A 23661-nucleotide genomic window follows, 5' to 3' on the forward strand; every position below is an offset into this window, starting at 1 on the left:
AGAGATTTCCAAAGCATATTTGAGTCTTACAAATATTATGTAAAATTTAAATGTCTCAAATATGAATTATTGGTCAAAAAGCCTATTTCGGGTCAGAATTTAAGTGGGAACTAAAATATAGCAAACACCTAAAGGCTTCAAGATAGAATTTAAACCGAGTTTTATTCTCCTCCCTTCTTCGGTCAAATTAATTGGAAAAGAGAGAATTAGGTTTGGTTGAATCTAAAGTCTAAACCCCTCAACGTATTTAAAAGAGGAGTTTATGAATCTGGAAAATTTTAAAATGTAAACTTTAATTCTTATCCCCTCTTTGGACAGCACCGTTTAGATGCTTATTGAATTAAAAATTTTGTGACTCAGAGAGATTTAAATGCTACTGTTTTGATATATGATGACATGTAGCAAGTGTTTTAAATTCCCAAACGATACCAAAGGCATGTCTAAAAACCACTGGCTGGTTGGCCAAGTGTTTGGCCGAGTGGTATGTGTGTGTGTGGGGTGTGTGCGTTGCGGGTTCGATCCCGGCCCTGTGTAACAAAAAAAAAAAAAAAAGAAGAAGACGTGTCTAAAAGCTTGTGTTTGGTGGGTCTTTTAAAGTGATTGGCAGCAGAAGGGATTAGATGTTAAAGCTTTTCTCTTAAGGCCCTGTTTTGGATAACTTAGTTTATGATGATAATTTTAGCAGAGACCTCTGTGAAGGAGCTGATCTGTAGCATAAGTTTGGGACTATTAAACAGTTTTTAAATTAGTAAGGCCTTGTTCGGCCAGCATGCTTGAGGGACATCCGAAGATGAACATTAATTAATTTATAGGCTCCAATGATTTCAAATATAGTATGGTATGGGGGAAAAGCTAAGAATTAGTTAGAGTGGAAGGCTTTTCAAGAGCTAAAGTTAGAGCTTTGAACTACTATTTTTGGAGCTATATTGAATTGGGTATGGATTTTTAAAGTATTTCAGAAAATCTCAACCCAATAATATAGGTGATAGAACCTAAAGTTTTTAGGGAAAAGGTTTCTAATTTTTGTTTCTTTGGATTATTTTTTTTTGGGTGAAGTTTTTGGGGATTCTAAGGGGTCATATTTTTAATTCAATTAGTGACCCTACAATAATGTCTGACAGTAACTTTGTTTGTTTCCTTTACTAAAAGAAATATTATTATTTATTAATTTTTTATTTCAAATTTCCAATCCACTCTTTAATAAGGTTAAAACAAAACTTAAAGGTTATCACCTTATAAAATAAGAATCAATTGATGTAACAAAAAAAAATTGCAATGATGATGATGATGTCTCTTGGTATTTTTAAAATAACAAGCTTATGACAGTGGAATGTGTTGTTGCTTCAATGCCCTGTCCAAAACTACATGGTCTGCCTTTTTTTTTTTTTTTAAGTTTATGTCAAATTTATTAAGCAATTGGAAGAGACACACGCTCTCTGGTGTGCGCTCGCGTGAGGGTATATTGTTGGCATTTTAACTATAATCTTCAAACTCTGTTTTTCTCATAAAAGGGACAGAATTTCCAGAACATTGCTATAAATTGAAAACGATCAAGCATGCATATAATCATTGATGCGGGACCATTGAAGTAGCAGTAAAATGATGCCATTAGCAATCAGAATCATACCTTTGTGAGGGCTTGTTGTGTTGCTTCTCCCGTATTTAAAGATTGTTCGGTACTCAAATGAGACGAAAGCTTCTCCTCTGCTTTTTCTTCAACTTGAGAACATGTAGTTTCAGAGCTTGTTTGAAAATGGGTAGTTGAAGTTTCTGCGATTAAGAGATTTTCGTTGTTATAATAAAACTCATAATAATTTTCAATTCCAAAAAACAAATTACTTTTCTAAATACGTACCATGAAAAGAAAACCTGGGACAATAATTCACTTTCGTGTTATCGTCTCCTTTCAAAGCTTGAAAATCAATCCCATAGCAGAGACTAGCAAGGTTGGGAAGATCCCATAGTACCAATTCACTTAGTTGTGGAAGCACATCCTTCTGGCCATCTCTTTCATCTCCCCTTGTCTTACCAGTACATGCTCAAGTCTATAGGCTGCTTCTATCTTTAAATATCTTAGTTTTGGAAGGATACCAGTAATAGTGATAGAAAACAGGTGCTTCAATTTGCCACAATACTCGACAGAGACTTCTTCTAAGTTAGGAAAGCATGGTTCATGACGCAAATGATCATCATCATTTGTTTCATTATCTTCTTCAACAATGTTAACTAATTCTTTACACCATGATATACGTAGTTCTTTCAACATTGGTAGGCTTCGCACCACAGATGTGGAGAAGATAACTTTGAGCTTTCCGCATTTATCAATGCATAGCGCTTGAAGACAATGGAAGCATATGATATGTTTAGGCCCCACACATATATTCACCAACTCACTTAGATCATACAACTCCAACTTTTGTAAGCTTGACGTCAATGACTCAAGTCCGTCCCTATTTTTCTCTTTGCCGACATGTGTCAAATCAACAATTTCTTTTATAGTAGAGTCTCGAATTTGAAGAGTTTTCAAAGTTGGTCTCCGCATCTCAGCTGCCTACGAATTCCATGTACGAGATATATTACTTTCAAATTTTTTTTTGAAAAAAGAACTTTAAAATGGGTAGCCCAATTTGAACAAAATTATAGTAGAATTTTGGGTGAGTGAAACCATTAAATAAAAATTAAGAGGCAACAAATACATTTGAATTTTAAATATAAGTGTTCTTTTCAAACATGTGTGTACGAAAATAACCAAAAAAAATCCCTTATAGTTTATGAAAATAGAGATTTAGGGAGGTAATATTATTATTTTCTGCTTCTTTAAGAGAATAAATGAATGTAGTGAGAAATAGTATTAAAACATAACTTATCATTTGAGGGAATTTATTAGGATTAGTAAGAGAAGTTGAACAAAGTTATACCTTTGTTTCCTGTTGTTTTGCATGCCAACGAATCAAAAATTCATTGACAGGTCTCGTAAACTCTGAGAACCTTTCCAAAATAATAGACCTTGGATAACTGCTTCCAAATGCGTCTAATTCCTACAAGCCATTAAAATATTGAAACTATTAAAATAAGAATTGAAGCGATTAATTTTGAGTACTTAACAAATTGAAGAAAATTGAAGAAAATCGCAAAGAATCAAAATAGAAAAAATTTAAATTCTAACCAAAAATTTAATTCAAAATTTTTAAAATTCATGATCATTAACAAAAAAAATTTTATAAAGTGTTTTCAAATCTCATTTTCTTTTTCTTTATATTTCGCTTTTGAGTAAGCATATCCACAGAGAACAAACAACATCACCATAAAAAGAGAGCATTACCTTTGTGGTATTCAAAACCAGTTGTGCTTTATAATTCATGGGACCAATGCTGAGGAACTTAGGTACGCTCACTAAACAGAGGACATCCAAAGCAGGGAGATCAAAGTGCCACTCGTCATTCTAATTTTGATGGGATAAATGATGCTGATGCTGGTATTTCCCAATGACATATGTTAGCTGAGGAGTGTCTTCAATGGTCAAGGACTTTAAATTCTTAATTTCTATAGATATTGCAGACAGAAATAAAAATTCCAAGTCCTTGCACTCTGAGATATGAAGTTTCTGTAACTTTGGGAAAATGGATCTACAATTGATTTCATCTTTATAATCATCCTCCTCGCTCGTTACCAAGTGCTTTAGCCCATCATAACCCCTGATTGTCATCTCTTCCCATGATATCACTGATGCCATAGATAAAGTGAACAAAGTTGATACTGAATTTGAAGAGAGATATGCAAGTTCCATCTTCCTGATATGACCAACAACATGGAGTGCTAGTTGTCTCCCAATTGTAGGAGCAGTATCAATCCATTTCTTTGATGCAAGTAATCCCTTCAAAAAGACATTTGTTGCTTACGCAATCGTAATGTTCATAGATATCTAAACTATGAAAATAACTTAGAGGTAATGAAGATTTTTGTTGTAGTAGATGATGTGTAATTTGGTGGAAATCTAGGAAATTATTGTTATTCGATCATAATTTCAAGAAATTCAACAAAGATATATCATAAATTTTTTATGTGCTAAGAATTGTTAACTATATTTCTTGCAATAAAAGGCATATATGTATGCGCATGAATATGTTTATGTATGTGTATTTTTACCCAGGAACAATTGTTATAACAAGACGTATTTACAAAATCTTGTTACAGATTCAATCAATCATGCAAACACAGGTACTTTAAATAATGTATCGTACCAAGAATCACAATAAATATTTTTAACACTCATACCTTACTTTATTTAATTGTAAATCATTTTTCTTTTTGAAATAATTAACAATGTATAATTCACAAGAGAGAGACTTGAATGTAAAAAGAAATCTAAACATAAGTAGAGAAGCGAACCAATCATACCCGTGAGATTCCTTCGTCAAGCAATCTCCCCATAGAAACAGCAACATCAGCCTCTTCACTTGTCGCCTTTGATTTAAAACAACATACTTGACCCCAAGAAAAAGAACGTATCTTGGTGCTTGGAGGTGTACTGGCGTTGTGGTGATGAAGCCGGTGGATTTTTCATACTCCCTGAAAACACCAACCAGACATACTCCCTGAAAACACCAACCAGACTTGACAGACTAAAAAGTTGCATTCTTTCCAGAGAGGGGAGCATAACATTGACCTCTTGGAACTTATCAAATATATATTTCAACTTCTTGCACTGCAATATGATTATTCTTTCCAAAGGCCATCCACCGTGAAGGATTGGCAATATTATTTCTAAATTGTCACAACTATCAATTTCAAGAATTTTAAACTTTGGAAACAGAGTGTCGTAGCTCTTTTGATCATTGTCACCATCACCACCAGCTATTTCCCCTCTTGAACTCTTATCTTCTATAATGCATTCCAATGCATCACATCTCTCAATGTTCAACTCTTCTAACTGTAAAAGCCTTTGAGCAGTGGATGGGAGGAAAATTGACGTCAGCTTTGGACACCCGTTCAGTTTCAAGGTCTTCAGATGACATAGGTTATAGTGGCCATTAAATAATATATTGCTTAGTCCCATTTCAGAAAGATATAGTCCAACTAAATAGGAAAAAGCATTCTTCACATCAAGACGATTATTCGCAACATCAATGAGACATCGCATGTCAGGCCAAGAATCCAACTGAAGAATGATCAAGTTAGTCATGCCTTTGTTGTCTACTGGAACAATATCAGGGACAAGATTTTTCTGTTTTGTTTCTCCATAACCTTCTAAGATCAGAAGCTCAGCTGTTTTAACAAGTTGCTTAAATGTTGCCTCAGAGATTAAATGCATTAAATTACTTGGCTTAAAGCATCTTGACAAGGAACCACATTGCTCAAAATAATCAAAAAATTCATCCTGACCATCACAAGATATTTGATATATCTGTAACGTATGAAAAGATGCTTTATGAGAAATTGTATTTTCTATTTCCGCCTCATCATATCGATTACTCAAAAAAGTCAACTCCTCTAGCTTTAGGCATGCTTCAATCAGTTCAAAAGGATTACTCATATTGATATCACAATCTTCTATCCTTAAGAATCTCAACTTCTCTAGCTCAAAATTTTCTCCAGGTGATTTAAAAATTGAACAATTAGCGAACCATAGACTCTCAAGATTTGGTAACCTTCCCAACATAGAGATGCTGTTGCATAATTCAAAATTTCCTATTGTAAGAGTTCGAATATTTTGTAATGACTGAATTGACAAAAATAGTGATGGATCTAAAATTCGATAGTTAGCTTCACTCCATAGAAACCAAACTTTGAGCTTTTTCATCATTGTAAAGAATGTATCAAGGACTTCCAAATCCTTTGAGTTATCTAGAACCCAAAGTAAAACCTCAAGGTTTCCACCATCAAAGTGTCTTGGAAAACAATCACTTTTCCAAAATAAACATTGCAAGCCCTCTTTAGGCGGTTTAGATTCAATGACAGATTGAACATCCTTTTCTCCTATCGATAAGGCTACTTCATGAATCAAATCGTGCATCTTTACACATTCCCTCTCTGCATTCAATAATAAAGAAGAATCTAGGAGTTCCACTATAGCATCAAGTACTTTTCTTCTTCTTTCATTGTAGTCATCAACTTCCCCAAAAGGACCCATTCCTACACCAATTCTGATTAAAAACTCTATAGGAATCTCAAAATCTTCGGGGAACAGGGAAGATATCAATAAGAGCCTTTTGGCTTTTTCATTTTTCAAATTATCATAGCTCAATTTCAAACCTTCATAGACCCCCTTTAAATCATCATCACGAACCCTAAATATTGACTCTCCGCTTTTCAAGTTCCTCAACGCTTCTTTCCAAACTAAAGAAGGTCGCCCTTTTAATGATCTTGCTACAGCTACAATTACAACCGGTACTCCATGGCAATGGGCCACAATATTTTGTGCCAAACTCTCCAAAGTAGAGGAGCTATTAGTATGCCCGAGGAAAAGTGACAATGCTTCCTTATCAGTCAATTTAGGTAGATCAATGATCCCTTGACAATCCATTTTTGTACAAATCTCTTTGCTCCGGGTGCTTATCAATATAGTGCAACCCTTGTGCAAGTGGCGAGGAGGAATCCCCAACTCTTTCGTGAGATCAAACTCCATCCACACGTCATCTAGTACTATAAGAAGTTTTTCTTTTAATGCTTTGATTTTGGCCAATATTTTGTCATGGAGTACTTCTTCCGCTCCATTCTTTAATTCCAAACCCAAATTCCTAGAAATTTCACCTTGAAGCTTTTTGAAATCTGGAAGCTTAGAGACAACAAGAAAGATGACTTTTCCGAATATGGATCCTTCTAATTAGCACCTACTTCTGTTGCCATCGAGGTTTTGCCTGTTCCCCCAAGCCTTGCAATCCAATCATATTGTTTTTTTCATCTTCTAGTGCCTTTTTAAGTTTTTCAAATGTTGACTTTCTACTATCAAAATGCATGAAATTTGGTAAGCAACGGTATTTTATACCTGGAAATTCAATTGGACTTGCCACTATGTCAAAGTTACTTCTCTCTAGAAGTTTGTCAATATCTAGAGTCTGTTTTGCCAAGTCTTTGCCTTTTTTATATTGACGCCAGCAATTAATACACAAGTCATTAAAGCATTTATCTTTCTTAGTGTCAGCATCAATGAGTTCTTCAGCTTCACGTGTCCATTGTAGTGCTACAGATGTGGCAGGAGAAACACCCCTAGCTTGATCAATTATTCTCCTTACATCTTTGAGTTTTGCATTCAATCTTTTCTCTGCGTGCTCATACTCTTGAACATAACTATTGAAGCAACATAAATACTGAGCTTCATTTTTCATAAAGTTCACAAAACTTTGGGTTTCGTTCTTTATAGGTTCAACAAGGATGCTCTCCATCTAACATGGAAATAAAGTTAATGTTATTCTATCTTTCTATCTTGATTTAGGTTGTGAAATACCCACATAATGATTATAATAAAATGAAAAATGAATGAGACTAACTAAAAACGAAGCAAAATGTATACTAATTTGGTACCTATTATAATCATCTTAGAAAGTAAAATAAATAAAGATGATCCTGAAAGAAATTCACTATAAGTCATACGTTATTATGACTCAACTAATGCATTTTGAAGCTGGATTTGGATAGTGGTTTGAAATCAGAGGTTACTTAAACTACATTAAAATTTGCTTTTTGAAGGAATGGCTTCATGGACAGTGAGAGTAGGGAACCACGTGATATAGAAGAAAGGAGAGACAATAGTTTTCATAAGAATAGGCAAACGACCCCCAATCTTTGACATCTCATGTGTTGTACCTAAATCATGCCAATCCTATTAGTAACCACCAATATTTTTGACTTAGTTTGTGTATCATATTTAGCAAAACCCTTTCATAACCATCAACTGAGAAAATTCTTCATAACGGCACTAATAAATCATCCTTTGATCTTTCACCACCAATCCTCCAAGGCTTCAACCTTGGGAAGAGAAGAAAAACGATGGAAGTATTCATCAAGAGACGAAATTCAAAATCTGGGAGATTATCCTATATGGCTATACACCTCCATTTATGAAACTAGCCAATGGTGCCTTCGTGGATAAGCCAAAAGACTTTTGGGACGATAATATATGTTGTTTTCATTGCTCATTTACTTTAGTGCACTCTACTGTTACTCCAACTTTTAGCTCTAGTCTCTCTTCACTTCTCATTTGCTTTTGTAGATCGGTCCCTGCCTCTTACTAATTGCTTTGATTAAGTTTTCTTTTTGCTACCTCTGGGAGAGACAATTCCAACAACACCCCAATTATACATGAGATGCCTCATACATGTAGCATAACAAATCAATTTCGACACTATGAGAATACACGCCTGCTAAAAGTAGCCCCGATCCTAACCATCTCTAAAGGCCTGTTTGGTTGGAGGGAGCCATCTCCAAGGATCTGTTTGGTTGGAGGGAAGGATGAGGGAGGGCAGGAAAAATGAGCCCCTCCTCTCATTTGGTTAGAAATGTTAGAGGGGAGGGGAGCAAAAATTTCCCTTCCTCCCTCACCTTCTCTTATTTAGCTCCCTTGAAATTGGGATTTTTTAGAAGGAAGGTAAATTTTTAGACCATTTTACCATCTTACTTTTTTTATATTTTATTAATACACATAAATAATGTTAAAATATTAATTTAAATAAAAAATATTATTATGGTTTATAATTATAAATAATTAGTTTTTACAATTTTACCAAAAAAATTAACATTGTTTAAAGCACAAAGAAAAAGGCCAGAAAAAATTTCATTTTTTTAAAAAACAAGTAAATTTGCTAATTTGATTATTTGAAATATATTATTATGCTAATTAGACTAAAAATCTACTGTACCAATTGTTTAATACACATATTAATATAACAATATTGCATTTTTATCAAATTATGTAATTTGAATTAGGATGTAAATTAAATTTATGCAATATATAAATAAAAATAAAAGTTAATATGTGAGGGTAAGATAATAAATTGACTATGACTATCCTTCTCCTCCCTCTCTTAAATTAAACAAAGGATCATTAAAATTCCTCCATCTCCTCCTCTTTAATCAAACCAAACAAGGTAAGGTTAATGATATAAAACAAGAAGAGGAAGAGGAAAGGAAGAGATTAGAAAGAGCAAAGAAGGGAAAATAGAGAATGGAGAAGAGGAAACAAGCCGAAAGGAAACAATAACTGTAATATCATTCAATAATCAAGTCTACCATAAAATGAAAACCTTAAATCTAATTATACTAAAACAACAACAACAACTAATCCTAACAATAAAAATACTAAAACTAATAAATCTAAATAAATCTTAAAATGATGATAATAAATCCAAATAAATCAAATAGCCTAAAATATAATAAAATTATAATTATTTTTTTCATATTCCATCTGTTAAAACCTCTCCCACCCCCCCTCAAACCATATATGCCCTAAAGGGTGCCCTTCCATATTTCGGCAAGAAGAGAAGTAATGCAGGGTGAAAGAAAAAAATTCCAAGACTACGACAAGAGAGCCCCCCACCAACAGTCTAATAAGTTTTAGAATATCACATTTACTTTTGTTCTTTTGGTGTGTTGCATATATAACACACTTCATACTTCGTAATAGAAGTCATCATCAAAATGCTGAAAATATGATTAATTTTAAAAATAGAATTGATATATTTATATATATATATATATATATATCTCTCTCTCTCTCGATCGAAAGCGTAAGGAAAATAACAATAGAAACATTAAGATGATATAAAAAAATAAAGAGAAACACCAGCAAATTAGATTATATCCTTACCTTTTTTTTTTTTGAGAAATTTTACTCCCTGAATTAATACAAGAAGTCAAATCCTGCCAACCAAAAATATGCAAAAGAATTCATTACATGAGAAATATTATTGATAGAAAATATATAACAAGTCTGAGATGAAAGTGATTAAAAATTAATTCCTTCACATAATATCATTTGGGATCAAAAGGAAATACGCATCTCGTATAATTACAACTATGCAAAAGAAAAATCATAATGTATATTTATCAAATTTTAAAATAAAAAGGTCATACCATTGGAAAAGGTAGCAAAGTTATTGACTTGGATATTAATATTGTGTTGGTTAGTTGTTTGTGTGATTGATTGTCATGATTGTCTGAGCTGAATTTTATGATTGAACATGTAATATATAGAACGAAATCTAGCTATGCGGTGCAAAGAAAAAGCCCTTTTTATATAAATATACTACTCCATCTCTTATTATAAGATCTTTTTAACTAAATTGCGCAATTTAAGAAAACAGTTAAAATTATTTAAAAGTAATAAATATGTAGTAAATGCAATTTTTTTTCAAATATACCTTTATATACAAATGGGTAGATGTGAAAGAGTAATAATGAGATAAATGAAAAAAGAGAATATATTAAATACATTAAACTAGAAGTAAAATAGGTAATAATACATTAAATATTTAGACAAACTCAAAAAGGATCTTTTAAAAAGGGACAAACCTATTCAAAAAATTGGATCTTATAATAAGAGACGGAGGGAGTATATATATAATACGTTAGCAAAATATATATAAAATAAAATATATATTATTCATTCTATAAAATAAAATCTGGAAAAGTATAAAAGAGCTTGTCTAAGACATATTTAAGGCTTAGAGATATTATTCAAAATTAAATTGCCTAAAAAAATTAATTATTGGTCAAAAAACCTATTTTCAGATGAAATTTTAAAAAAATAAAGAAGAAATAATTTATAAAATTATTCAAAGTCTTCAAAATTGGGGCAACATTAACATTGTTTGAGGATTTGGATATACTATGAAGAGGTCTATTTTTCCAAAAGTAGCTTACATAATTTTTAAACTAATTTATATGAGAATTAAGGTCCTATTTTCTTGAATAAATCAAGAAAAAATAGTTAGAAAATAATCAAAATATTGATTTGGCCCAACAATTTTATAGACATTATTTTATGAGGCAAAGAATTAAATGGAGCATGGAGGGCAAAACATTTTATAAAATGTCCCAGAATATTTAGCACTTAAATTTCAATAAAGTAAGGTTTCAATGGTAAATTTAATACACAAAGCAAGAAAATCTTTTAGGGCCAGGCTTAGGTCCAATTTAGAAGATGAAGGTCATGGCTTTGATATTAAGAAGGTTTTTTTTCCCCTTGCCGATAAGAAGAGGTGAATTATTGATATGGGTCCCACAAGTATCAAAACAATATTTAAATTCAAGCTTTGTTATTAAACGAGAAGAAATAAAAAAAAATTAGAGAATATAAAAGAAAATAAGAGATAGAGAAGACAATGGTTTTTTTCTCATTTACTTTGTTTCATAGTACAAATGCTTTATGTATAGCCTCTGCTCTAAGCATTGAAGTCATATATTGAGGTTACAAAAGAATAAAGAACATCCTTATACTATTAACAATGAGAAACTATATATGTTATTTAAAATGATAATCATATACATCGGTAATAGAAAAGTCCTCTATATATTTTATTTTTGGGATCACAAGTTATATGCTACACACTTCTCCTTTGTTTCCCAATATTATTCAATTTTAGTTTTGATAAAATTACACGAACGTTGTTGTATAAGAATAACAAAAAGTATTTTATGGTCATTAGTAAAAGCTATAACCTAAAAGTCTCACAAATATATCAACATAACATGAAAAGAAACAAGATAAAGATATATTACCTTAAAAAAATCGATGAAGAATAACCAATGAAGAGAACAATAAGAAGACTATTACACAAATCTGTCAATCAGAAACACACACAATTTAGTATTTACAATTTTTTATGATGAAAATGTTTAATGCTGGTTTGGACAAAATTTAAAGCACAAATTTCTTTCTCCAGGCATCAAATTAAGTCTTATCCTACACGATGCAAATTGCAAAATAAAAGTAATCTTATAAATATAAAATTCTCAAAATGATTGTAGATATTAAAATTGTAAACCATGCCGTAATTGATAGCCCAGACCAGTCATATAGCAAAAGACAATATAAGCATTAACATGAAATGAAACATGATATAATATATTCTTACTTTTTTTGGGTGAGATTTCAATGTTGTTGGACAAAGAGACCTCCTTTTCACTTTTCTTTTTCTTTTTCTTTCTTTTTTTAAAATTTGGCGCAAACTAAGGTGATAAAAAGAAAAATGAAAAGATTCTTAGCAGGAGTGAAACACAAAATCTGCCAAATGTAAACGCATAAAAATTAGCAGTAGAAAAAGAAAAGTCGATAAAAAAAATTACCTAACAAGTATGAGATATAAAAAAATGCTATACAACCTTTGGCATCCTCACAAATTTAATTTAAAAAATTTAGAATTTGCGGATATTAAGAATAATTATGAGCTGTTAACATTTCTTTGGCCAGAATGAGCTTTTAACATTTCTCAGGCTAGGTTTTGTGATGATAAGTGGATATAATCAATTTAGTTTTTCATTCGTGCCGTTTGTTTCCATTGTTAATTCAGATAATTTTTGCTTTCTTTATATGTGATGGTAATTCTTCATTTTTCTTGTATATTTCGTATGAAAAAGAATAACACAGAGCAATGTATTCTTGTACTATTTGGCTAATAAAAATGGAGAACACTTGGGATACTTGAAACATTAAAAATAGGTAAATTGAATGCGCGCGCGCGCACAAACTCACATCTTACACACACACGCACATGTTGATTCTTTCCTAATTTGAATGTATTATTATCTTTTTTTTCCTGAAAGATGCACGAAGCTACCACCGGCCTGTTGGCCCAGTGGTGTGGGTGTGTGCGTGGGTGTGTGAGTGACGCGGGTTCGATCCCGCTCCCATGTAACTCAAAAAAAAAAAAAAAAAAGATGCACGAAGCTATGAATGAAAATAAAAGCACACTATAATGCACGAACAACAAGGGCAAAACAGGTCCTGTGCAAATGAAAATTTATGGGGTGAAATTTATAGTTTTAAACTATTAAAACCATCAATAAATATTATTATGACACAAGGAGAGTGAGCAATGAAAGATCAAATTTAATGAAAGAATGATAGATTCTCTCCTCCCGTGAGAGTGAAATTCTCTCCCCTGTGAGAGCCAAAACCGCTCCCTGGTGAGCGTTGTTTCTCGGCGTCCTCTCCCCGGCAGCCGCAGGGGGAGAGTGAGTCTAGTGTGTGTGAGTTGGCGTGTGCATGCGTTAGAGTTTTTGCCGTGGTTTTGGGAGATGGATATTAAGAGGAAGGTCAGATCTGAAGCTGCGATGCTTATGGAAGTGAAGGAGGAAGATTAGTGGATGGACCTAATTAGAGACTCAGAAAGCATCGTGTTGATGACCGATGGCGAGATTTCGACAGATACAGACAGAATCGAAGATGGAAGATGCAGAAATCTACCATGGCCGAAAGAGGTTGGGGAATGGAGTGATCTATGAGTTGCTGGCAGATTTGGTGTTTCCTTATAATAGAATGTCGTTATTCGGCACCTTCGAGGAGGCTGAAAATCGAAAAGAGCTGATGAGAGGTGGAGGCTTGGGAAGTGAAACTGTCGAAAGCTTTGGATCTCGGTTAACTCTTCGAATATATCTATTCAGATCTATGAGAGACGGATTGAAGAATCTCAGAGTAAATCCAACTTTGCAGTGCCTTGCTGTAAACATGGTCGAATGGAATCCTTTGTCTTGGATTTACAAGGTAAAATGCTTTGGTTCTCTTTTTTCTATTAGCCCTATTGTAGTCTTCATGAGGCTAAATGGTCTGATTGATGGATATGGAATAGGTGCTATGCTGTTTGTTTTGATTTTTGCTTCATGGAGTACCTGGAATATGAGATATATGTGCGAATTTGTAACGAAGGATCTGGTTAGATACAATTTTCACTGGTTTGAATCTCTGGCTTTAGTTCGTCTAGTGCTTACCGCAGTGTTCTTAAAGGTTAAATGGGGCTTTAGCTTTTTCTTCTCTCAAGATAGGATTGCCATTGACAGAGGTGGTGTTTTTTTGGGCTCAACTATGTTTCCTGCAGTTAGCTTTGTTGAAGTTGTGGAGTTTTGGAAATTTAGTGGCAAGTTAAGCTTCTTTGTGGCATTCAGAAGAGATATACTAAAAATTAAGGATGATGCACATTGGGTGCCACCTGGATGTCTTTATTATTTGTTTGATTCTAAGAAACAAGTGAGGGTAATTGTTAGGGCTGATGGTTCTGAAATGAGAGTAGGGGATGTGTTTCCTGTGGCTTTGATGATGGGTTATTGGTCGACTGGAAATCAAGAGGACAAAAAGCTCCTAGTTCTTTTTTGTTATGCTCAGCTAAGTTGTGATTGGCGGAGCTTCTTTCTTGAGCACATATCTCTTCTGGAAATTGTTGCTTAGTATCGTAACTTAGCTTCTTTGATTAAGCTAAGGAGTTGGTTAATGGGTTTGTGGCCTTTATGGTTGGGTTTTATGCCCCCCAATCCCAGTTTTTCTTTTGCTTTGTTCTTGGCCCCTCTTGATGGATATTTACCTAGTGCTCATCTTCTATGCTGCCATGCTTATCTTCTCTACTGTCACGGAAAAGTTCCAGAGCTACCTTGGCGTCAGAAATTGCTGTTTTGCTTTTTCTCTTTAGTTGTTGTTTTGGTGTTGGAAGAGTTGTTTTCCAGTTTATGTTCTCTGTTTTCTCTGTTTTTGCGTTTTGTTTTGTTTGGGAACTTTGAGGTGTGCTGGTTTACTTTTTTAATATGACGTACTTTCTGACCAAAAAAAAAATAATGAAGGAACGATGGAAATGTTAATATCACAAACATAATCAAAAGTATTTTAGCAATTTCATTTTTTTTTCCAAATTTATTGTGAACCGAATAATGGAGGAAAAAGAAGGATAAATAAAAATTAAAGCGAAAAGAAGTATAAATTTTTTTTTAAAAAAGTAAAATTATACCTATGTTAAGATATTCAATGTGAATGGTTTTAAATCTAATCAACAATGATCTGAACTGGAAAAATAACTAAATAGAATTTTTGATCTAAATATTATCACAGGTAAAGCAAATGAAAGACTAAACATGGAAGGAAATGCAAATAAGAATACCAATATTCATACAAGAGGAAAAGAAACACAGTGAGAATTATAAATTTTTTACCTGCTTTTTTTTTTTTTAAGACACTCCAACGTTCTTCGCCGGAGACTCTCCTTTTTGGCTTCTGTATTTTGGTTATGAAATTGAAAAGCAGAATGCAAAAGTTTGAGTAATGGAAGACGAACTGATAGAATGAATTTTTTCAAAGAAATGAAACTATTTTCTTAAGTGATATTGTTAACAATGACATTAGGATTTTGATTCTTAGGGAGTGGCAGGATCAACCATGCATGTGTTTAGAGATCTGGCCTTAGCTGATCATTTTGCTAAGATTTCCCACAATATGGCGGATACTTTTTGCATCATTCATCAACCTCCTCCTTTTTCGAGAGAGAAGGTGGATGATGATTGAGATCTTTTGTTTTAAGATTGTTTTGATTCGATAGCATTCAGTTACATTCAATTATCATGTGTGTATAAACTTTTCAGAGTACTGATGCTTTTCTGTATGGGTACTTTAGGGCAATAAAATTTTTAAACAAGTATTTTTCAGCAGTTTTTCCTAATTTAAATGTATTATTACCTTTCTTTTTTGCCTTTTCTTTTCCTGAAAGATGGACGAAGCTATAAATGGGAGCCAAAAAAGGCACACTACAACGCATGAACAGCAAACCTGAAACAAGTCCTGCGTAAATGAACATTTTCAGAATGAAATTTACAGTTTTAACCTATTAAAATTATCAATAATATTTATTGAGTACCATAAGGTGAGGGAGCAACAAAATATTAAATTTAACGAAAGAATTATGGAAATGTTAATATCACAAACATAATCAAAAGTATTTTAGCAATTTCGTTTTTTTTTTTAATTTTACCAACAAAAAGAGTTGGCCCTGGGTAGGTTGATCAGTTAAAACCTGATTAAGGACTGAAGGTAGTACTCATCTAAGCGTATTATTCTTACCTCTCTTTTTTTGTTTATCCTTTTTCGGGTTTGAGACAGAAATCCAGTAAATCTAGAGCATACAAACAGTTAAGCAGAAACATCTTAATCAAGTCCTGTCAATTTAAAATTAAGAAGATGAGATTCTAGCCGGTTCACCACTAGACCAAGTGCTATTGGCTTAGGATTTCATTTGTCGATTAAACTTTTAAAACATTTTCATTAACTGATATTGATTAATTTGTCATATACACACATAGATATAAAATAAATTAAAAATTAAAAAAAATAAAGAAACGGACGAACAGCTATAGCAGTATAGCATTATAAACATAATTACTAATTAGAATATACTACTGGCATAAGAACATCATTAAAATGCATCCTTACCTTTTTTTTAAAATTTGTTTGTTGAATGCACATGAAGCTATGAATGAAAATCAGAGTAGAGGGAAATATTTTTATGAATCTAGAACACACAGATAGCAAAGCCCAAAGAAAGTCCGGCAAAAAAAAAAAACAAGATAACATATAGAGTGAAATTTAGTACTAATAATTAAACTCACAAGATTAGTCATCAATAATAATGAAGATTTTACCTTTTTGTTTCTCTTCCCTTGTTTCTTCAACGACTTCAACGATGTTTTCACAGAGAAATCTGCTTTTGTTTTATGAAGACAGAGAACATAAATAAGATGAGCAAAGGGAGCAACAAAAGAGAAAGTGAATGGAAGTGAGAGATAGAAACCAGAAAGAGCATGTAAAACTGAGAAGCAGAAGCAGGAATTTGAGGAACACAGGAAGAACTGAGAGAGTGAGATGATAATCAAGATTCTTTCACTGTAGCCACCAGAACCTATCTTTTTTATATTAAAGTTTCAATAATTTTTTTGGGGGTAACATTTAATAATTCTTCTTTTGTCACGCTATGCTTTTGCTAATAAATACTAAATGTTTATAAAATCTATTTATAATGAGTCAAGATTCAAAGTCTTTCATTAATTATTATGCGCTGTAATGTCCCCCACTTGGTTCAATAATTTAAAGAAACACTTTTTGTAATGAGTCAACATTTAAGAGTGTTTGGACAGAAATCAAACCATAGTTTTGAAAGTGATTTTACGGTTTAAAAAGTATATACGTAAAGGAGTTTGTCTCGTTTTGCGAAAAAATACTTTTAGAAAGTGTTTTTGACAATTGTCAAACACTCACTAAAAACAAAAGCAAAAAGTGCTTTGCATGAGGACATGATCTCTGCGAAGCATGCAGAATATTTAAATTTTCCAAAAATATCAAACTAGGATAAGAGGAGTATTTTCTTCTTAATCTTATTTATAAGCTAAATAAAAACTTTTATATTAATAAGTCCATATTATTAAATTTTTTATATGAATATCTTATTTTACTTCTTATTCATTATTGGGTAGACTGTTATTTTCCTAAAATGAGTAATATTAAATAAAAATAAAATTATTGTGAAAAAATTTAAGATAAAATTGAAAAATTATTAGATTTTAAATCAGAGTTAATACAGTTGAAGTTTTGTTTATTTACAATACTTAAGTCCACTTCATTATGTTTATTATATGAAGTTGTTCTTCAATATTATCATAAATTATAAACCCACATAAAAAAATAGTCAAGATGTATCGTTATTTGTAGAACTTAACATAATAAATATAAGGATTTAGATGGTACAAATTAGCCCTCTAAATTCTAATAACCAAATGCTAAAAAATATAATGCCTACAAGGTTATAATTGAAACTATATATACCGGAAAAAAAATGCACTTCACAATTCACCTTTTTTTCTGAATGCGTATTTTTTAATGGGCAAGAAATAAATATGCATTTCCCAGTTCTCCTTTTTCAAACAAAATTAAATATTTATAATTGAAAATATTCCTAAAATATTATAATTAAAGTTATACAAGAAATATCATAATATATATTTGCTAACTTTTTTAACATTTCAGCGTTGAGCAGGCTATGCATTTGAGGAGCCGAGAAAAAGGAGGACACAAAAGAGGGGAAAGGGAATAAATATAGCACTATTGAAGGGAAAGTTGCCGAAAAGCGCCCGTTTGAGTATTGCTCAGAGGTGCTAATTTAGAGTAATAGTATTATGGGTGTACTAACTTTTCAGAGTCCAAGAGGGTTCGCTGCCGTAAAAAATATTTAAAAAAAATATTTTTTTCCCCTGTTTAGAATAGCGGTAAAAATATCTTATAAACACGTTTTACGTAAATCAAAAATAATTTTTTCATATATATATATCTCGTATTCCGTAAATCATGATTAAAAAGCTACTTAGAAGCTGATTCAAACAGCTCATAAATTTCTTCACATATTTATTTTGTATACCGTAAAAATATTTTTAAAAGTATGGTTTTGATTCCATCTAAACACCCTCACCAGAAAGCACAAACAGCACGCCCCAAACAAGTCCAGCGTGAATGAACATTTTTATGGTGAATTTTATAGTTTTAAACTATTAAAATTATCAATAATATTACAAACATAATCAAAAGTATTCTAGCAATTTTTTTTTTTAATTTAGTGTGAATCGAATAATGGAGGAAAAACAATAACAAACAAAAATCATGATTCAAAGAAACATACAACTCAAAGAAACAAGTCTTACGAATTTTACAATTTTAAAATGAAATATTAATTTAAAAAGTTACAAGATTCAGATGTATATACAATGACTCCGAAGATTGAAAATTGCCATTAAAGAGCTTGAGCTCTGTGAAAGTCAACACAACTACAGAAATACTCTTCCGGTTCTAAATATAAAACTCTTATACACATTAGTATAAAGGTTTTATATTTAAGACTGGAAGAGTAGAAAATAAACACATTATGTATTCTTGCCTTCGTTTTCTCTGAAATTTGAGTGTTGTTTTGAAGAGAAAATAGAAGAGATTCTGAGATCTGAATGTAAGAGGCTAAGCAGAGCGCAAGAAGTGCAGTGACGAGAGATGGGCTGATACTGAACGATACTCAGATTTCAAAACATGAATATCCTCTAAGTAAGTTAATTTAGCCAAAGTCTTCACCAAAATAATTTTTTATGATACTCCACTTTTCTATTGTTATATTATTACTATTATGTTTCTTATTATAACATCCTTTTGACTAAATTACACCGTTTAAAAAAGTTAGAATTAATTAAAAGTAATTAATACGTAGTAAATGTAATTTTTTTTTCCAAACATACCTTTATATATAAATAGATAAATGTGAGAGAATAATAGTGAGATAAATGAAAAGAGAGAATGTATTTAATACATTAAATTAGGGATAAAATAGGTAATAATACATTAAATGTTTAGACCAATCCAAAAAGAATCTTATAGAAAAGAACAGACCCATTCAAAAAATTGAATCTTATAATAAAAGACGGAGGGAGTATTATTATTAGATGAAATGCCTTACGACTAAGGTTTGTTTGGTTGGAGGGGAGGGGAAATGAACCACTCCTTTCATTTGGTTAAAAATTTTGAAGGAAAGGAAAGCCAAAGTGTCCTCTCCCCTCCCCTCCCTCCTCTTATTTTACCTCCCCTTCAAATTGGGGGTTTTTGGATGGAGCTAAATTTTTAGACCATTATATCCTTATAGTTTTTTTAATATTTCACTTCTACCCATAAAATATATATTGGAATATTTATTTCAAATAAAAAATGTATTATCCTAAGGAAAAAATAAAAAAATAAATTATTATAATTACAAAATATATAATAAAAAATTATAATATTATAAAATTAATTTTTTTTATAAATATATTATTTATTAAATATATTTTAAAGCTAAAAAAAAGATATAGCCCATAGAGAATAAAATTTCATTTTTCTTAGAGCATATAAAATTTGTTAATTTGATTATTTTAATTATATTATTCTATTAATTAGAATAAAAAATTACTGTACCAATTTTTTAATGCACATATTAACATGATAAGACTGAATTTTTATTAAATTAAGATGTAAATTAATTTATATAATATATCAATAAAAATATAAACTAATATGTAAGGATAAAATGGTAAATTGATTATTACTATCCCTCCCCTCCCCCCTTAAACTAAACAATGAATCATTAAATATCCTCTTTTCTCTTTCTTTTTGATCAAACCGAATAAGGTTAGGATAAAACCTCCCCTCTTCTTTCCTACCGCTCCCTCCCCTCCCCCCTACCCTCCTCTCAAACCAAACAGATCCTATCTGACTTCTATACTTTTCTACAGAAGGCAATCACGCTTGCTCTTATACACACACATATAAATATATATATATATAATATTTTTTTTAATAGAGGCACTCTTATTTAAAATATTATTAGACACTAAGTGTAAATGACGATACATACGTTTCACTTGTAAACTATAAATAATAAATTGTGAATAGTTGTTTGTAAATAGTTTTAAAAAAAAATTGTAAATCCTCTGCAATAACGGAAATGACATAAAAAGAAGTTAAAAATTATAATATTTTATTTCAAACGCCTTACAGATTAAAATCTTAGAGGAGGAAGTTATGTCTGATCTGATATTTTGTAAATATAGTTAAATAACAAACATATCTTTATATCAAAAAGTTTATTAACAAATTGTGAATGGATGATAATAAGTATTAAACAACAAATGACGAAAAATATACTGACAATAATAAGATATTTATTAATAAGTTATAAATTAATAATAACAAGTATTAAACAACTAATAATAATAAATATATTAGTAACAACAAGTTTGATACTTTGTTTTAAAAAAACTGATATAAAAGTTTTTTTTTTAAGGTTTTGACTTCTTAAATAATATCCGAATTAAGATATTACAATTTTTAACTTATAAATCAGAGGTCCTCATCGCTATGTCTATTTGCCAATCTCGTCCTTATCCTATATGCACATGACGTCCATAATAAAATAATAAAGTCTAAATCCTCGGCCCGTACCCTTTAGCCACTCTTTACCTAATCTTGCTCTTCCCATGCGATGTGATGTGGCGTCGACATCCAATGCAGAGTGATGCCCGCGGAATATTTAAATTTCAAAATTCCAAAAGATCAAATAGGATAAGAGAAGTATTTTCTTCTTAATCAATAAGTTAAAATAAAAACTTTTATATTAATAAGTCATATTAGTAAATTTTTTATATGAATATCTTATTTTACTTTATTTTTATTGGGTAGACTGTTATTTTCCTAAAATGAGTAATATTAAATGAACAACACTCAAATTTCAAAACATGAGCATCCTTAATGAACAATTAAGAAGTTAATTTAGTCAAAGTCTTCACCAAAATAGTTTTTTAAGGATAATCCACTTTTCTATTATTATTATTATTATTGGTTGAAATGCCTTACAGCTAATTGATTCATATCCTTTTTTTGTGACCAGCAGATTCATATCCTTTTCTGAAAGCAACCACGCTTGAGAAAGAGATGATTTTTTATTTTACGCCTCCTTATTTAATGTTTTGTTCTTATATGTATATATAAAATTATTTTCTAATAGAGACAGTCTTATTTAAAATATTATTAGACACTAAATATGAATAACTCTTTCTATATCATCCATACATTTCACTTGTAAGCTGTAAATAATCTGTTGTAAATAGTTTTTAAAAAATTATAAATTCTCTAAAACAAAGAAAATGATATAAAAAAATTAAAAATTATAATATTCCAATTCAGAATCCCTCGGAGGTTAAAATTCAGAAAATGATATAAAAAGTTTGATAATTTTTTTTCCTAAAAATTGATATAAAATTATTTTAGTGATTTGACCATATTTACAAAATATCAAATCAGGTACAACTTCTTCTTCTCTAAAATTTTGAACTCTTAAATACTTAAATTACTCTTCTGGTCCTATTTATAGGGTAAAAGAAAAATTTTTTTGTCATATTTATAACTCTCTTCATTAAATTTTCAGCGTGAATGTACAATTTTATTTTTCATTTATTATAGTGTAGGTAGTTATCTTTTTTAAAGATATATATTAAATATGGATAAAATTAAAAAATAGTTCTTAATTTATATAAAAAATGTTAAAAATATTTTATAAATAGCATCAGAAGATGAGAATATTGTAATTTTTAACTTGTAAATCAGAGGGCCTCATCGTCACGTCCATTTGCCCGTCTCGTCCTTATCCTGGTTGCACATGGCGTGCATAATGAAATAGTAAAATCTACATCCTCAGCCCGTACCCTTTAGGGCCTGTTTAGTTTGAAGGGAGGGGGAGGGAGGGGGAGGGGAGGTTTCATCCTCATCTTATTTGGTTTGATTAAAAAGAAGGGGAGGGGAGGGTATTTAATGATCCTTTGTTTGGTTCAAGGAAGGGAGGGGAGGGATAGTAATAATCAATTTACCATTTTATCCTTACATATTAGTTTATGTTTTTTATTGATATATTATATAAATTAATTTACATCTTAATTTAAATTATATAATTTAATAAAAATTCAGTCTTATCATATTAATATGTGTATTAAAAAATTGATATAGTAATTTTTTATTCTAATTAATATAATAAATATATTTAAAATCAAATTAACAATTTATATGTTCTAAGAAAAATGAAATTTTATTTTCTTTAGGCTATCTTTTTTTCCAGCTTAAAATATATTTAATAAATAATATATTTATAAAATAATTAATTTTATAATATTATAATTTTTATTTAAATTTTTATAATATATTTTTAATTATAATATGTATATATTATTTATTTTTTTACTTAGGATAATATATTTTTTATTTTAAAATAAATATTATAATAATTATTTTATAGGTAGAAGTAGAATATTAAAAAAACCATAAGAACATAATGATCCAAAATTTTGACTCCCCTCCAAAAACCCCCAATTTGGAGGGGAGCCAAAATGGGGGGAGGGAGGGGAGGGGAGGGGAGGAGACATTTTAGCTCCCCTCCCCTCCAAAATTTTCAACCAAATGAGGGGAGGGGCTATGAGCCCCTCCCCTCCCCTCCCCTCCCCTCCCCTCCAACCCAAACACACCCTTAGCCACCCGTTACGTAATCTTGCTCTTCCCCATGCGATGTGATATGATGTAGAGCCTTGTGCTCATAAAAGAATATAATTGTTGGAAGACTCTGATTGACGCTAATAATCTCCACTGTAATTAACCTCCTCCGAAAAGGTTCATCAACCTCTGGGCAAAAATGAAAAATTAAATGGAGATCAACAAATTCAACAGCTCTTCCCCCCTCCCCCCCAAAAAAAAAACAGTTATTGTCTGTGATTTGTTCTTATTTATAAAAGACATTCGGAAGATGTCTCAAAATTTTTTTGGTTAATTTTCCATGCCCCTATTTAATTATTCATTTTAGTATTATTATATTTATTATCACACAGCCTTCCTGGCATTATCTCCACCACGGATTCTACCGCTTCCACAATCTTTTTTATTTTAATAATTTTCTTATATTCTCTCTCCCCCATAAATTCAACTAGTCCAAGTAAAGTGATACTCTTCTCATCTTATTTATAAAGTAGAGAAAAAGTTTTTTTGGGTCATATTTATAAATCACTTAATTAAATTTTTACCATGAATGTACAATATTGTCCTTTGTTTATTATAGTGTAGATAGTTATTTTTTTAAAAAGTGTATGTATTAAATA

At 31.1% G+C, this 23661-nt stretch overlaps 1 protein-coding gene across 1 annotated transcript; it reads left to right on the forward strand.

Moving 5' to 3' along the window:
• The first annotated feature begins 13378 nt into the window (after positions 1-13378).
• Positions 13379-14377, forward strand: LOC114745479 (uncharacterized). The gene is made up of 2 exons (XM_028933636.1): positions 13379-13699; positions 13785-14377. The coding sequence occupies exons 1-2, from the start codon at positions 13672-13674 to the stop codon at positions 14375-14377; spliced, it is 621 nt and encodes a 206-aa protein (XP_028789469.1). The 5' UTR covers positions 13379-13671.
• Positions 14378-23661: the final 9284 nt, after the last annotated feature.

The sequence above is a fragment of the Neltuma alba genome, unplaced genomic scaffold (genome assembly GCF_004799145.2).
Source record: "Neltuma alba isolate B1F8T4 unplaced genomic scaffold, ASM479914v2 tig00004690_pilon, whole genome shotgun sequence".
In the NCBI taxonomy this organism is placed as follows: domain Eukaryota; kingdom Viridiplantae; phylum Streptophyta; class Magnoliopsida; order Fabales; family Fabaceae; genus Neltuma; species Neltuma alba.

Coding starts and splice junctions, on each gene's coding strand:
- LOC114745479 (XM_028933636.1), top strand. CDS start 13,672: ATGGAATCCTTTGTCTTGGATTTACAAG. Junction 13,700..13,784: donor CTTTGTCTTGGATTTACAAG/GTAAAATGCTTT, acceptor GATATGGAATAG/GTGCTATGCTGTTTGTTTTG.